The sequence below is a fragment of the Cyprinodon tularosa genome, unplaced genomic scaffold (assembly GCF_016077235.1).
Source record: "Cyprinodon tularosa strain WSP-4 unplaced genomic scaffold, ASM1607723v1 ctg817, whole genome shotgun sequence".
NCBI lineage: Eukaryota > Metazoa > Chordata > Actinopteri > Cyprinodontiformes > Cyprinodontidae > Cyprinodon > Cyprinodon tularosa.
The window spans coordinates 486623-502698 of NW_024039582.1; the positions used below are offsets into that span (position 1 = coordinate 486623).

The 16076-nt window shown below is 43.0% G+C and overlaps 1 protein-coding gene across 3 annotated transcripts in view; it reads right to left on the reverse strand.

Moving 5' to 3' along the window:
• Positions 1-2536: 2536 nt before the first annotated feature.
• Positions 2537-16076, reverse strand: part of epha4l (eph receptor A4, like) — a 105274-nt gene continuing 91734 nt past the window's right edge. For all 3 annotated transcript variants that reach the window (XM_038272083.1, XM_038272082.1, XM_038272084.1), the window contains exons 16-18: positions 12434-12592; positions 9509-10520; positions 2537-3807 (exon numbers count right to left, since the gene is read on the reverse strand). In XM_038272083.1, the coding sequence (XP_038128011.1) occupies positions 10406-10520; positions 12434-12592 (274 nt within the window). In that variant the 3' untranslated portion in view covers positions 2537-3807; positions 9509-10405. The remainder of the gene's footprint in view (positions 3808-9508; positions 10521-12433; positions 12593-16076) is intronic.

A 16076-nucleotide genomic window follows, 5' to 3' on the forward strand; every position in this document is an offset into this window, starting at 1 on the left:
AAGGACCATGGATACAAGAAAACTCCTTCAGGATAACAGAATTACTTTAAGTACTTTTTATTTTATTTTAACTATTTTCCGATCTATCTAATTCAAAGGGAGAAGGATTGTTTCCAGATGGAGCAGATTAACTGATCTTAGCCTGGACAATGCTCTTTTTTACCTTCCCGATAAGCTAGCCAGCAGTCCGTAGTGAATGCACACATTTCCTCTGAGGACGATAAGAGACTTCCCAGGTCTCATGTAAGCGTGCCTTTCATAGCTGGAGTAGAGTTTGGAAACCAAAGGTTTGCTTTAACTATTTCTAAAAGCGTCCTTTCTTCACCCCCCCAACCTTTATCAAAGACCCAGAGGTTTATCATTGCTGGAAATGAGAACAGGAAGCAGATGTTGTTCCGATTACGCACACAAACATGTCTTTGCCAAGCAGCAAATGGCCGTAACTAGCTGAGGCCTTCAGGCCTGAAAGGAGCCGAGGGGCCAAGTCTCTGAGACGTCCAAAGTTCTGTTATCTGCTGAACATGTGCAGAGGCTCAAACCGCAGACCGAGGGGCCCTTTTAATCCTCCTCAGTCTGTGTTCTTTATCAAGTCATTCAGGTTTCTGTGTGAAAAAGCAGAGAAAATACTAAATGTAATATATTTTCCCTGCAACAAGGGAACCGTAACCGCTAAAGGAAAAGTCAGGTCAGCAAGGAATAATCAATGGATCATTATTAATACTTAAAACTAATACGTTTGCTGTGATTTCAATAATTTAGTGGTAATCAGTAAAACAAATAATTTTTGTCGCAATCACTGAGTCTGGGAGCGGCCATTTTTGCCCAAATCTAGTAACCCCTCCCTCCTGCCATCTTCCAGCAGTGACGTCACGGTGCGGTAAGCCTAGCGCCATTCTCCCCGCTTTCCAAGCTAAATCAATGGGAACTACTAGACACATCTGCAATCAACAACAATTATTGAAGATTTCCAGAGGACTTCACCATTGAAATTCACCAGAGCTATAGTGAAACTGACAATGCCCACGTGCATGGCAGCTGGATGCTGGAATACATCGGGGAAAAGTGAAAAAAAAAGAGTTATTCCACCTTTCTGATTCCTGATCCTCCACGGACGGGTTGGTCGTTGGATCGCCAACTTGAAGAGGGAGGATTTGCCATCGAACTTCTGGCCAGAGAAAAAACCCGTAATATGTAGCCAACATTTGGAAGAAGAATGTTTTCAAGAGGACTTGGATAATAGCGCGTTGTGACAAACACCAGATACAGCACTGGGACTTGATCAACAGCCGATACCGCACCGTGACGTCACTAACCAGTAGGTGGCAGTAGTGTTCTTTGACAAACATGGATGCCTCCAGTAAAGCACATTCACATGAAAATTACTTTTAACTTAATTTGAATGAAATTAAGAGTGAACACTGCAGCAGTCAGAACTAACGCTAGCCCGTCTGGAGCGGCCAGGGCTAACGTTAGCCTGTCTGCAGCGGCCAGGGCTAACGTTAGCACATCTGCAGCGGCCAGGGCTAACGTTAGCCCGTCTGCAGCGGCCAGGGCTAACGTTAGCACATCTGCAGCGGCCAGGGCTAACGTTAGCCCGTCTGCAGCGGCCAGGGCTAACGTTAGCCCCTCTTCAGCAGCCAGGGCTAACGTTAGGCCGTCTGCAGCGGCCAGGGCTAACGTTAGCACATCTGCAGCGGCCAGGGCTAACGTTAGCCCGTCTGCAGCGGCCAGGGCTAACGTCAGCCTGTCTGCTGCAGCCAGGGCTAACGTTAGCACGTCTGCAGCGGCCAGGGCTAACGTTACCACATCTGCAGCGGCCAGGGCTAACGTCAGCCTGTCTGCAGCAGCCAGGGCTAACATTAGCACGTCTGCAGCGGCCAGGGCTAACGTTAGCACGTCTGCAGCGGCCAGGGCTAACATTAGCCCGTCTGCAGCGGCCAGGGCTAACGTTAGCACATCTGCAGCGGCCAGGGTGCAGCGGCCTGGCTGCTGCAGACAGGCTGACGTTAGCCCTGGCCGCTGCAGATGTGCTAACGTTAGCCCTTGCCGCTGCAGACGGGCTAACGTTAGCCCTGGCTGCTGCAGACAGGCTGACGTTAGCCCTGGCTGCTGCAGCCAGGGCTAACGTTAGCACGTCTGCAGCGGCTAGTTTTTATGTTTTATTTGGCAAAATAATTTGATTTGTGTTTATCTGACTGTGTTCATCATTATTCCCCGCCTAAATGAAAAGAAGTCAGAATTTATTATTATCTAGAGACTATTAATAACAGGAGGTTAAATGCAGCTCCAGACTAGCGGTGATATGGCGATGTCATCAGTACGCTTCTTTTCCAGTTGATCCAGATTTATTCTTTGTGGTCTCGTTCTCCCAGAGGTCAGACTTTCTTGTGTTCTTCTCAAGAACGTTCTTGTAAATTGAGAAACGGCCAGTGAGTTTTTACATCATATTTAGGCTGACATGTGAAACTACTTATAGATTCCTATAAGATGATGAAGGAATATCAGAGAAAAGCCACAGAGACGCTCACATAGTTTCTACTTTAATAAGAATGCACCTTTGCACCCTTTTTTATTTACTTCACTTTAGGCTATTATTTTACAAACTAGATATAAAAGGACATAAATAAATGACATAAGTTACATGTACCTATAACTCCTTGACCAAAACAAAATCAAAGAAAACAAATAATTTCTGAAGAAAAGGGAAAAAAAAAAATACAAAAAGGATCAAGAGGATGTTAGATCTACATGACTAGATCATTATGGCATCGGAAGGCATACAACGACAAACTTTAACCCTTATTTTCATTTTTTTTCTCTTTTTTTTTTACTTATTTGACATTTGAGTAAAGGAAAAAAGTATTTTACAGTACATTCTGGTTTCCTTCTCCTTCCAAGCATGTCTTGCATATATCCAAACAGGTCCGTTTTCAACAAATCCCCCCGCCAAAGGAAAACTAGAGAGAAAGGATTGCAGAGCGGTATTAAGGATGGAGGTGTCGTATTAGTGTACATGAAGCGTCTCTCAGGAACATTTGACATAATTACACTTTATAAACAAAAGGAAGAAAAGGATGAAAGTCCGTTGTGTTCAACCTGTAGCTGGAAGATGAACTCTGGAAAATTAAACAACAAATAATTTTTAGACCCCCTCCTTTTGTTTCAGTCCAGGTGCGTCACTTCTGTGCGTTTCCTCCACAATCCACGATATTCCAAATTCCAACTGAATTTCCCGGAGACATTTTTTTCCCCCGGTCGCGTCCCTCTGGGCCGCACCAAAGGGGGTGCGTTCAATAAACGCTGCTGGAAGTGAGCCACAAAAAAAAACAACTATAGTCCAGTTTTTCTTTTCCCTTTTTCATATCAAAAACTATACAACTCTTTAATCGCGCTCCTTTCTCCACGGTGGCATGAAAACAACAAACACAATAACAGAGAAGACTTTTACAATCGGAGAAGACAGACGCACGCGCACGCCGCTCCCATTCTCACATCAAACCTTCGTCGCGTCACATGCAAAGAGATCAACGGAAGAAAAAGGTTTCAGTCTGTAATCTAGGTTTTCTTACATTCTTCTTCTTGCCTCTTAAAAAAAAAAAAAACTGTTTTATTTCATTCATTTGAGCTCCATCGGGGGCGGCTACTTTGGCGTCGGGGCGGCCGACTCGGACGCGGCTGACGGAGTCGTCCTCCGCGGCGGAGAGGTGAGGCGGAAGCAGGATGATGAGGAAGCAGGAGGACGGAGAGGAAGAGCGGGAAGCCGGGCCGTTCCCCCCCCGGGTTGTTTTTTTAGATGGACGGCAGCGTCTGTGGAGAGAGGAGAGAAAGTTCAGGAATGACGGTCTGCATCAGTCACGGCGGTTTCTGGCGTAAACGGCTCTGCTTCTAATTACGGCACATTGGGCTAAACAACGCCGATGCCAGGGACCGCCGATCTACCCGACTAAATATGAATCCTGTGGCAACGCTTTCAACATGTGCGCGCCACATGCTTTAGTGCGTCTGCGATAAATGATACGTGTCCCTGATTTATTGGCAGTTATAGAGCGTCTGCTTCTGATAATCGCTCCGACCCTCAGAGATATTGGCAAACTCTAATAACTCTTTTGTTCAGACATTAACAGTTTCTTATGCAGAAATATGGAAAGATTAGTTTGATTTTCACATTTCCAGACAAAAATGTCTAAAAGAAACCAATTTTTTTGTTTTGCCATGTTTAATATTAAAGAGCAACTTTGGGAGTTTTTTTTTAATCTAGAAAAACAATAAAAGTTGAAAAGGAGCAGCTGGTGACTGTATTAAAGGAATAGTACACCCAAAACATGATTAGCCTTCATTTTCTACTCACCCCCATGCTGAACAACACTCTGGAGTACTTTTTTGATATCTCAAATGCATCTGGAGATCTGGGAGGCTTCTTGCTGTCTGCTGACATTCAAATAATGGAGGTCTATGGCGCCCGAGGCAGAAAGGTCCATAAAAGTCCACAAAAAACGTGTCAATATTCCTCCATACTGCTCGTCCAATGTATTCCAAGTGTCCTGAGTGGGTAGCATCCAGAATTTACTGGAAACAAAGTCATTTAGAATGTTTTTAGAGCATAAACAGTAGTGTATAGGATTTCCTGAAAGCGCGTTCACGAGTCTACGGAAACCGCGGCAGACCAAACCAGATGAAAGTGCGCATTCAGCTCGGCAAAGAACTCATGCTCTTCCTCAACGCTGAAGTCCTCAGACATTTTTCTTTCGTTGTTTCTTTCTTTGCACAGGTAAACAGCACATTTCTTCTTCTACGCTTGCATTATCGGCAGAGCAGACGCTGAATGCGCACTTTCGTCTGGTTTGGTCTGCCGCGGTTTCCATAGACTCGTGAACGCGCTTTTAGGAAATCCTATACACTACTGTTTATGCTCTAAAAACATTCTAAATGACTTCGTTTCCAGTAAATTCTGGACGCTACCCACTCAGGACACTTGGAATACATTGGACGAGCAGTATGGAGGAATATTGACACGTTTTTTGTGGACTTTTATGGACCTTTCTGCCTCGGGCACAATAGACCTCCATTATTTGAATGTCAGCAGACAGCAAGAAGCCTCCCAGATCTCCAGATGCATTTGAGATATCAAAAAAGTACTCCAGAGTGTTGTTCAGCATGGGGGTGAGTAGAAAATGAAGGCTAATCATGTTTTGGGTGTACTATTCCTTTAAGCTGGGCATACACTATAATTTTTTGCACTTTTCGGGCCGATTCCTCAGTTATGCGAGAATTTTTCAATCAGGCCAACTTTGTGCATCATTTAGTGTATTAAAGGAACATTGTTCTACAATTCTGGAGGATAAATTCCTCATGCTACGTTCAGACCGTGCTGTAGAGGCAGCAGAAGCAGCTAGTTTTCATGCAAAGTCAATGGTTGAAGAGCATCAAGACGCAGCAAAAGGTCCTGCAGTTATGGGAGAATTATCCTGCCATAATGCAAGAGCATATCATTTCAATTTGAGAAAAGAATTTCATCTTCTTGCACTCTAAACTTATAATGCTCACACTCAAAACATGCGCTCTCTCTCAAATATTTTCTCTTCTCTCTTAAATCTTTGTTTCTTCTCTCAGATTTAATGCTTCTTCCACAGATATTTTCTCCTCTCGCTTGCCTCCTTCTCTTCGCGCACACACCGCGCTCTGCTCGAGTCTCAGATACGCTCGCAAACCCGTAGGCTCTGCTTGCGAATTTTTTTTGCTCTCTCTCAGATTGCAGTTGGATCGTCACCTAGCAACCTTTCCAGCCAATAGAACGACAGCCTCGGAAAGGGTGCGCTTGTTTAACCCTACTGAGTGTGCCTGTGCTACTACGCCACTTATAAGACCGTCAGCTGAAACTGCAAAGTTCAGTACTTATGGATAACCCAAAAAAATTCTGAATTAAGTCATTTTAAACAATTAGGGGTTTGTTATGTACAAAAGCAAAGAACCGACATTAAATTATTATCTTGGAAAAATGTAACTTTAGCTGCTGGACATCAACCAATGAGAGAAGCTGATCTGGGAGCTGGCAGGGAGTCAGACGCAGCACTGCTGATGCAGAGCGCTATGATCACTCCTCTGAAACAGTTTATTAACGCCTAAATTAACTTCAAATGTAGAAACCTGCCGGCAGAATATGTTGGCTTTTATTATCCTGCTGCCTGCAGTTTGTAGCACAGACCTGAAAAACGCTAACATCTACTTCCAGCCGCCACCAACAGGAGGGGAAAACCCTGGAGAGGCGAGCGGGCCTGAGGCAGCTGCTGCTGGGGATTCCCAGTGACAGCGCAGCGCCGGTATGTGGGGGTCTGAGCGGCTCCCACAGAGAAATAATCTTTGAAGGCAGGATGGTAATCTGGATGAACTGACTGCACAGACCATGTTTTCAGGAGGACTTTCTCACTTCAACATAGATTCTAACTACTTTCTACCCGCTGATCACAGCTAATATAGCTGCCATTGTTCCAGGCAGAGAAAGGATAGAGTAGCTCCGCCCACCGCGCATCAGACCCGCTTTACCGCCGCGCAGCTAGAGCAGCAAAGATGCTTCGGCCGCGCATCAGAACTAAACTGGTACAAGCATCAGAAATGAAGCAGGACGCGCATTTTTGCTGCTCCTGCTGCTTTAGGTTTGAACTGGCGTTACACTTGATTTTAGTTTTAATAGCTAACAGTAACAGTGTCAAATTTCACTTTGCTTTGTCTCTATAAACGGTTTAATTTGGTATGTGGTGAACAACGAGTTGGGGCAGCACAGAGTCCAACCACAAAGAAATTAGGTGTCTGGCCATAACTGTATTCTATTTTTGAAATGTAAGCAGTAGAAATTAGAGATTAAAGCAAAAAAAAAAAAAAAAAAAAAAAAGATAGCCATGATTTCTACTTAAGTAAAGTCTTTGTATTTTGTTACTTGACCAATATCTATACCAGCAGCTGATGTTCTGTCCCAGGATCACCCAGTCAGACCTGCATACCTAGAGTCAGATCTGCGTTTATACCTTTAAAAAACAAAAAAGACTTTAAACTACCCCAACTTTAGTCTTTTACAAAAAAAAAAATACATTTTAGGTCAGATCGCCATACGCTTCAAAAAATACCAAAAAGTAAGTACTTAAATGCTTTTTTGTACATTACTAAATGAATGCACGCCTGTTGAAGTAGTTTAAAGTCTTTGTTTAGCACAAAACTACAGGCATAAATGCGTATGCTGGTCTTAGTCTATTTGTGGGGTGTTGAAGATACCCTAATATGAATCAAAGCACCCCTAAAATATCAGTTTTTTTTTTTTTTATATATATACTCTATGCACTTTTTACAATAAATAAAACACAAAACAGAAAAAAAATAACTGACATTGTAAAAACTATACTGTATTTAGTTATTCAACCCCTTCAATTATGTTCTAGTTCATCAGAAATAATAATAAACAAAACATAAACCAGTAAACCAGCCTGATGGAGCTCCTTCACTAAAATGTTGAGCAACGCTTTGAGGAAAATGCTGCATTCAGGTGTTTCTGAAATAATCCGTCAGATGTCTGCACCTATTGATGGTGTGTTGGTGAAACGTTCACCAGCGAGGTGCTCTGATGTGTATCAGGCTGCTCTTTAAAACACCAACTCAATATTAATATTTAAATTTACTGAATCTTTATTAAATCGTTATTAATTTTTTTCCAGTTTCTAGTTATTTGGATTGACAATCTATTTTCTGATTGCCAGTCTAACGAGGGAGAGGTGGTCAGGAAAAAACGGACTGGCAGAGAAAACATTTCATTCTTTATTATTCTACATCTATCATTGAAGGGATTTTGTACAGAAGACGATTAAAGCCACTGAAAAAATAAAAAACTGAACTGATTTTTAAATTTTATTTCGGTATAACATGAGGAAAAAAAAGTTAGAAATCTGACTTTAATCCCAGAATTTAAGAATTCTGAAATTTCTTTCCAAATTCTGACTTTTTTTCTCAGAATTCTTATTTTAGTATCAGAATTCTCACTTTGTTCTTAGAATTCTGACTTTTTTCTCCAAATTCTAACTTTAATCTCAGGAAAAAGTCGCCTAATTCCATCATTTTCCACCAATGTGTTCCTGTTTCCCAAACAACTGCAGCTGAGTTCTCTACATCTCTGCCTCCATGGAGCCCATCTACATTAAGATCCACAATTCTGAGATTAAAGTCAGAATTCTAATTTTAAAAAGTCAAAATTCAGAGAAAAAAGTCAGAAGTGTGACTTTTTTCCCCTATTAAACTGAAATAATACTTAAAAAACAGTTAACTTTTTTCTTTTTTCTCTCAGTGGCCCTAATCCTCTTCCGTAATTTTGGCGAACAAAAGAGAAAAATCATTTAATTAAAACTGATTCAAAGGTTTCCATGAAATAGTTGAAATATTCTTCTAAAGAAATGCTGCTTTTTGCTTGTTGCTCGTTTTTGACGCACGTCTCAGATATGATGCATTAGTCAGTCATTAGTGAAACGCACTAAACAAATTTCATAAATATGTGTAGAAAACAGTGAAATGAATCTTGTCGGGCCGGACAGCTCTCTGGGTGCTGAGCAACACTAAACCTTTGGTCCTTTACTGGAAAAGTCGAAATCTAGATGATTTTCTTAAAATAAGTGCATTTGTTCTTGGATTGAGGAGCTAAAAGAGACATTTTGCTAATGGAACGCAACAATTTAGATATAAAATAAGAAAACACAATTGGATTGTCTTATTTCAATTACCTTTTATCTAAACACTGCAAAAAATGTAAATCGAAGTAAGTCAATTTTTCTTAAAAGTGCATTTCTTCTTGAATTGAGCAGGTAAGTAAGACTCTTTGCCAATGAAATAAGACAATTTACATTTAAAATAAGAAAAAAAGACTATAGTCTCTTACTTCAAGCGCAAAATATCTAATTTATCTTATTTTAAGGGTAAAAATGCTCATTCCATTGGCAGATCATCTTATTTTCCTACTCAAATTTAAGGGTAAATACACTTGGTTAAAGACATTTTTACTAATTTTCAGAACGTTTTTGCAGTGAATATCTAAATACTAATTTAATTGGCAAACTATCTTATTCACCTACTGAAATTCAGGGTAAATACACTGAATTTAAGACATTTTTTACGTTCTAGATGTTTTTTCCAGTGTAGAATCGCCCCAGTAGAGCTCAGCGGAGAATAAAGCTTAATCTTTTTTGTGCCTAAATCATAAAAAGTTTACCAAGATATTAATGGCTGATATTTCAGCAAACTGCACCTCTGAGTGGGATCTTTGAATTCTCTGAGCTGTGCTGGGCTGACTGGTTGTCAGCTGCTGATTAATTCCTCTCATTAACATGCCACAGGCCACCGGCCTGCAGACTGATCACAGAACAGTGGCCATTGATCTGCTCCGGTTGCCTGGGGTGCTGCAACCTGCGTGTTAATTAACAGCCTCTGAAGCCGAGGGGCCGGCGGGGGGGTTAGAGACCCAGAATGAAACAGAACTCACCTAGACGACAGCTCCAGGAAACCCTCCGTTGTTTTCTGGTTGCCGATGATTCCGTTTCTCTCCACATTCTCCGTAGATTTCATCGTCTGTTTCTGGTTTATTGAACGATTCATAACGAGCAAAGAGTCCGCGGCTCCTGAGGGCCTGAAACCCGGATGGAAGAATCCAAAGTGTGTTTATCTGAGGTGTAGGAAGGAGGGCTTGGTGTTTTTTGGGGAAGACAGGGGTTAGGGAAGATCAAAGACGTTCTCTTTGACGCCCCCGAGGGACAGAAAATGGTGCATTCTGGGAGAAAAAAGGAGGCCGGAGAGAAACAAACAAAATAAAAACCATGCAGTCCTCAACCTCTGAGATGTTGGCAGGTAGAATCCACCGCTTTCTGAGATCAGATGGAACAGATCCGGCCGAGAGAGAAAAACCAGAGCGACGGCGGCCTGGGGGGGGGGGGCGCCGGTCCCGCACAAACAAGTCATTTACAATAAACACAGTCAGGAAATTCAGAAAGTTTGCTCCTCGGATTGTTCCAGAGAGAGAGGAGGAAGTGACATCCCGCCGCCTCCCTCCATCTTCTCAGACCTAAAGGCACTCCAGATCAGCCTCTCGGAAGCACGTTTTCAGCTGCGCCCCCCTCCCCGTAAATCCTAAAAGTTTTTCCGTTCTCCAAAACAACAAAGAGAGCAAAGTAAAGGTCGGGTTTTTGAAAAAACGTAGAAGCCCCTTTTTCTTCATCAAGGTCTTCTTTACTTTTTAAATCCAATTTAAAGTGCGTTGGTGAGGTAAACTACTTCTTCATAGTTTATTTGCCAGTTTTTTTTTTTTTATATATTTATTCTTTTTTATTACGTATTCGTTCTTTTGTAGGAAAAAAAGTGTCTTTGATTCCTTTGTTAGCGCCTCTCAGACAGGAACCATTCTGCCTTGGATGTGTTGCATTTGGGACAGCATAGTCTGGACGCTGGTCAGGATCTTGTTCTGATGTGCAGCAGAGGAGATGCCGATGCGCGCCATGTCCCTGAAACAGAGCACAAAATCAATCTTTTAGGACCGAAAAGGACGATAAAAAAAACAAACCTTCCTTTTTCTAACTGGGAAAATAAATATGTGCTACATTAAAAAAAACGTTGTCCTTTATTCAAGATGCTACATGCTAGCTCACACGGTTGGCTACATGCTGTAACTATCTGTGTCGCTTCATTTCTTAATATTTTTTGGCGATATTTTAAGCACAGAAATGAAATATTTTGTCAGGACTCCAGTCTGTGTTTGTTTTTTTGTGTTTGTCTCCCTTCATCCACCAGGAGGCGCCTGGTTCTGGTCCGCCTCCTCACACACCGGCTGATGGTTTCCTCGTTAACGGAGTGTTCTTAAGCTGCTGACTGCCACTACCTCGACGCCAGAGTGTTTGCCAGTTTTTGGTACTCTAGCCAAGCTGAGTTTTAACTTTGTTTTTTGTCTTTGCCTCTCGGCAGGAAGTTGTCCAGCAAACTGGACCTTTTCGGACCTTCACTCCCTGGAAGGATTAACTGAGCCTCAAACTGAGCTGGGGTTTCAACTGGAGGTTTGGATCCATTTTCCCAGAGAGGACGTTGAGTTTACACACTGAGCAAGGGGATCATCTCCACTACGACCCGTTCAAGTACCGCAGGAAATCTGAGTGGCAGTCAGTTTCTCCGTTCACCTACAACCGACCGTGTTCCGGGTAAACCCTGTTCCGCCCTCCACCGATTCAGACTAACACTGGAATACAGCAATCAGATTGGAGTCAAAGATTCTACAACTTCTCTGGAAACGTGAGTGAACAACCAGATCCTCTTCTCCAAATCCACAAATGAAATTTCCCACTGAGCCTGAACAAATCGCTGTGTCTTCCCCTCACTTTCCAGTTCTCGGTGAGCAGATTTCAGAGCAAGCTTTAGAGCTTTAGATAAAACCATTTCAATATAACATAACCAATAAACATGCTGTGTAAATTCATGGCTGCGCCAAAAATTGTAAAGGTCCCGGAAGTTAAAAAATTAGCCTAGCAAAAACAAAAAAATGGGAAAATTCTGCAAGTGGAAAAAACAACTAAAGCTTAAAAAATAGCTGCAAACTACGGCGCATGATGGAAGTACTCCACGCCACTAGGGGGAGGCGATCAAAAGTCTGTGAAACTCAATGTTCTGCTGCATGAGGATGTGATCCTAATGGGATCAACTGACCATCTGGGTAAATATTAATGTTCGTGCGAAATATTTGCATGACTCCGCTAGATGGATTTGCTCCGCATATCCATCTGGAAACCTTCCGTTGGAGTAATTTTGGGAAAGGGCGAAAATACTGGTTAGCTGATTGGCCTATGTTGGTGATAGACGGGCCAAATAAACCAATCAGATCAACGAAGCATATGACGTACTAACAGAGCGACGACGAAAACACAACCACAAGCCAGGCTACTCTTGCCAAAACCAGTCGGGAGGAGAGCAAAAACATCTTTTCCTCTGAGAAAAGCCTCCAGAGCAGTGTTTTGCTCTTCTTTCAGTGAAGAAATACTCTGTAATTCCCGTAAAACTTGCTCGATAGCCACGCTAACGCTAGTTTCATCGGCTGAAGCCGCCATGTTCTTCAGACTGAACTGTCGCGCTTCTCGTTGCGTCACACCTCAACCCGCCTCAAAGCCAACGCTGATTGGACGTTTGTTTGGTGAACAGCTCCAAATTTTCTTTAACGGAGAGTCTCCAGACTGATCTGCGAGTGAAATCTTGCGAGATCAGGATGGTCTCACGAGGCTAGGAAATATTGGACGTTTTAGTCAAAAAGTAGGTCATGCAGTGAGTTTCCCTTTCAGGCTAATAAAATCATAAAACGAGTGAAGAAACTTTAACATTTCGTTGGTTTAAATAAATTACAGCCTTCTACATACTTTCTCCTCCCGTTTGAACTTACTCCTGTGTCATATGAACCACAGCTTCCGGGGTGGTGTAGCCGGCGGCGGTGAAGTTGTCGCCGTATCGCTCCATGCCAATGGCCAGTAGCCAGTCCTCCACTGTGCCCAATGCGGAGGACGCCTCAGGGCTCCCTGGCTCCAGTAGGGTGGTGTTTGGCCTTTAGTGGGTGAAAGACAGAACAAAAACTATTTAATACAAACTATCGACTTTTTCATTTTTATAAAGTCGTTTTAATCCTTTGTCCAACTCATCGATCCCATCCAGGACGCGTGGAGCCAGACTCAAACCGACCTGAGAACTGTACTGTATATATTAATGATGTTTTTTCTCCCACACTGTTTACATTTGATCACTGCTTCACTTTATGGAATGGAAATGTTCATTTACTGTCTGGAAAGCTGTGCTAAACGATCAGTGTATACAACATGACAATGAAAGTTGTCTAAGTCTAAAGTCTCAGTCTAAGGTCATAAAAGACAAGATAGGAACCTAGAGTGATGCAACGAGCTGCTTTTCTTAGACAGAAAGGTTTAACTGATCTCCCACTGAGCAAAAATCAGTTGAGAAGGCACCGAAAAGACGACATGATTTACACCCAAAGGTTTCCACATTTGGTTAAAAAGAGAAAAGCCATAATTCTCAGGTTGTTGGAAAGAAATTGAAAACTGCGTTTCAGCCCAATTTTCAACAACTAGGTCTGGACTAAACCAAGATTATGACGGACCGACCAGATTTAGCCTGAAAACCAACATCTAATGTTTGGGGGTCAGAATGAATCTGGTTAAACTGATCACATGTTGTTATTTGGAGCTAATTTGAATTTTTTGAGAAGATGATGCAGGTTGAAAAGCAACAAATTAATCCCATCAACATCCGATCTTTGACATGAACATCCCACATCGGGAAATTTTGAGCATGTGACTCCATCCTGGAGAGAAATATCAGCTGTGCTGCTGCCATCAACACCTTTGTTTCTAGATGTTGGAGCTTAGCCTGTTTTCCAGTGTAGTCCTGTTTCTCTGACTGTGACTAACTGGATGTGCTCTCTTCATCCTCTGACATGGGAGCTGGCTCGGAGCTCGTCTGCCTGGCTGTGTGTTTCCTGGACGGGGCCTCCTGTGGAGCTGGTTGACAGTTGCCTTTTGTATCTATGCTTCTTTTTCTATGTCTGCTTCTGTCTCCTTGAACCCCAGTGGGCCTCAGCAGATGGCCGCTCACACTGAGCCTGGTTCTGCTGGAGGTTTCTTCCTGTTCAAAGGGAGTTTTTCCTCTTCACTGTCGCTACAAGCATGCTTAGTGTGAGGGATTGCTGAAGAGTCAATGAGTCGATGCAATCAGCTGGTTTTCCTTAGATAGAAAACTTTGAATCAATCTGACTGGATGATCTGGTGAACTGGAAAGTGACCTGAGATGACATGATGTCATAACTTATCCAACGTATGCTAACATTTTTGCCAGAGTTTTCGTACGTCGGCATACGCTGGTCTAAATCATCAAGGTGTTTCCAGGAGCTTCACCTCGTCATAGTTTGGGTCAAATGGGACAGCAGGGTGTTGGGAGGACAGTAAGCTCTAAATACTTTCTCCATAACTAACTGGGAGTGTTTGATGGCGCCAGTTATCAGCTTTGGTGGGAAGTTACTTTCTAATGTATCTTGACGTTGCTCTGCTAAACGTCCCCCACCCCCCCTGATAAAGGAAACCATGTTTTTCAGAACTGCTTGTTTTTTTTCTCTTGGTTAATCTTCTGTCTGGTTTTCAGGTTTGAGTTGCTGATCTGTGAGGAAACAGCAGAAACAGAAGAAGTCTGTGATGGAAACGGCGCAGCAGAGCGAAAGCGGAGAAAATGGTCACGCTACATTTCTCCTTAGCTGTTAGTGTTTGATGGAACGAGCACATCTGTCGGGTTCGCCGCTGGTTTGTGTTCCTGCAACCAGTTCCTCCCCGATGAGCCCGACGTTGCTTAGTTCATCCGTAGTTTACAGAAGGGAACCAAACCTGCACACCACGGGGCGTTCTGCAGCACAGCTGAGTCCCTCGCCACCTTCACATATTCATCAGCGTACCATCCCCCCCCCTGTTTTTGTTTTTATTCCCTCTCAACCATGAAAAATGTTCATGGAGCCAAAGACTTATAGGCTGCCGTCCCGCTCTGGTTACTCTCTCCCTTTTCCACGCTCTCCATCCTGTTTTATGATTTTGTTCTCTTTAGAAAAGGTGAAGTGAGGTCATGTTCGACGCTTCTCCGCTGCAGAGATCCCTTTAAACTCCTTCCTGCTCTGTAACTATAAAGAGCCTCGTTTAGAGGATTCAGGGCAGCTAATTACTCCACCAGGACTCCCTCCCAGCTCCTACTGTGTCCCATTAGGTGACGGCGCCTCCCGCCCGCCTGCCGCTCACACGCTCGTCAACGTCTAACAGACTCCCGCCGCTCCGCGTCGAGTCTGTAAACACACACAGAGGTCATCCTCCTCGCATTTAGCCACCGGAGAGTAATGGTGGCGTAGACGCAGGGCTGTGTTTGTTTTTAACTCGGCGTAACATCGTAATCCCCTCCCCCCCCTTTAGAGAGATTCCTGAATGTACGGCGCCATTAAAGCGAGTATGTAGAGAAATCCATTAGGGAGGGTATCTGTGCGGAAAACGGCCACAAAATGCAGCAGGATAATGGTTAATGTGAACAGAAAGCATGAGTGTGGGTCGGCTTGTGTGGCCAAACACTAACTACATAATATATAGGCAGCGCATTACCTGCATTTAGCGGCTAGTATATCATTAATCACATATTTGCAGGTTGCTTCTAGAAAATATTTTTTTTTCTAAGCTTTCTGTGAAAGAAGCTCAAGCTGAGTCAGACTTTAGAGATTATTATAAGATAAAACACATAATTATTAAACTCGTAGGGAAATCATACATGTCAAATCATTCAGGCTTAAACATGTATTTAAATATACTCTTTATCAGACGATATTGTCAGAAAATGTTGAAAATTTCTATTTAAAAAAATCCTGTCTTAAAATCGTTTTTTTTTTCTATTATCTTCTGCAGGCCAGTTAGTTCTACGTCAGCCTGAACACCTAAATTTGGCCAATCATAGATCAACGGTCTAGCCTAGTGAGACCATCCTGATCTCGCGAGCTTTCAAGGTTTCACTCGCAGATCAGTCTGGAGACTCTCCGTTAAAGAAAATTTGGAGCCGTTCACCAAACGAACGTCCAATCAGCGTTGGCTTTGAGGCGGGTTGAGGTGTGACGCAACGAGAAGTCTAAAGAACATGGCGGCTTCAGCCGATGAAACTAGCGTTAGCGTGGCTATCGAGCAAGTTTTATGGGAATTACAGAGTATTTCTTCACTGAAAGAAGAGCAAAACACTGCTCTGGAGGCTTTTCTCAGAGGAAAAGATGTTTTTGCTCTTCTCCCGACTGGTTTCAGCAAGAGTTTGATCCATCAATTGGCTCCTCTTCGTCGTCGCTCTGTTAGTACGTCATATGCTTCGTTGATCTGATTGGTTTATTTGGCCCGTCTATCACCAACATAGGCCAATCAGCTAACCAGTATTTTCGCCCCTTCCCAAAATTACTTCAACGGAAGGTTTCCAGATGGATATGTGGAGCAAATCCATCTGGCGGAGTCAGGTTAGAG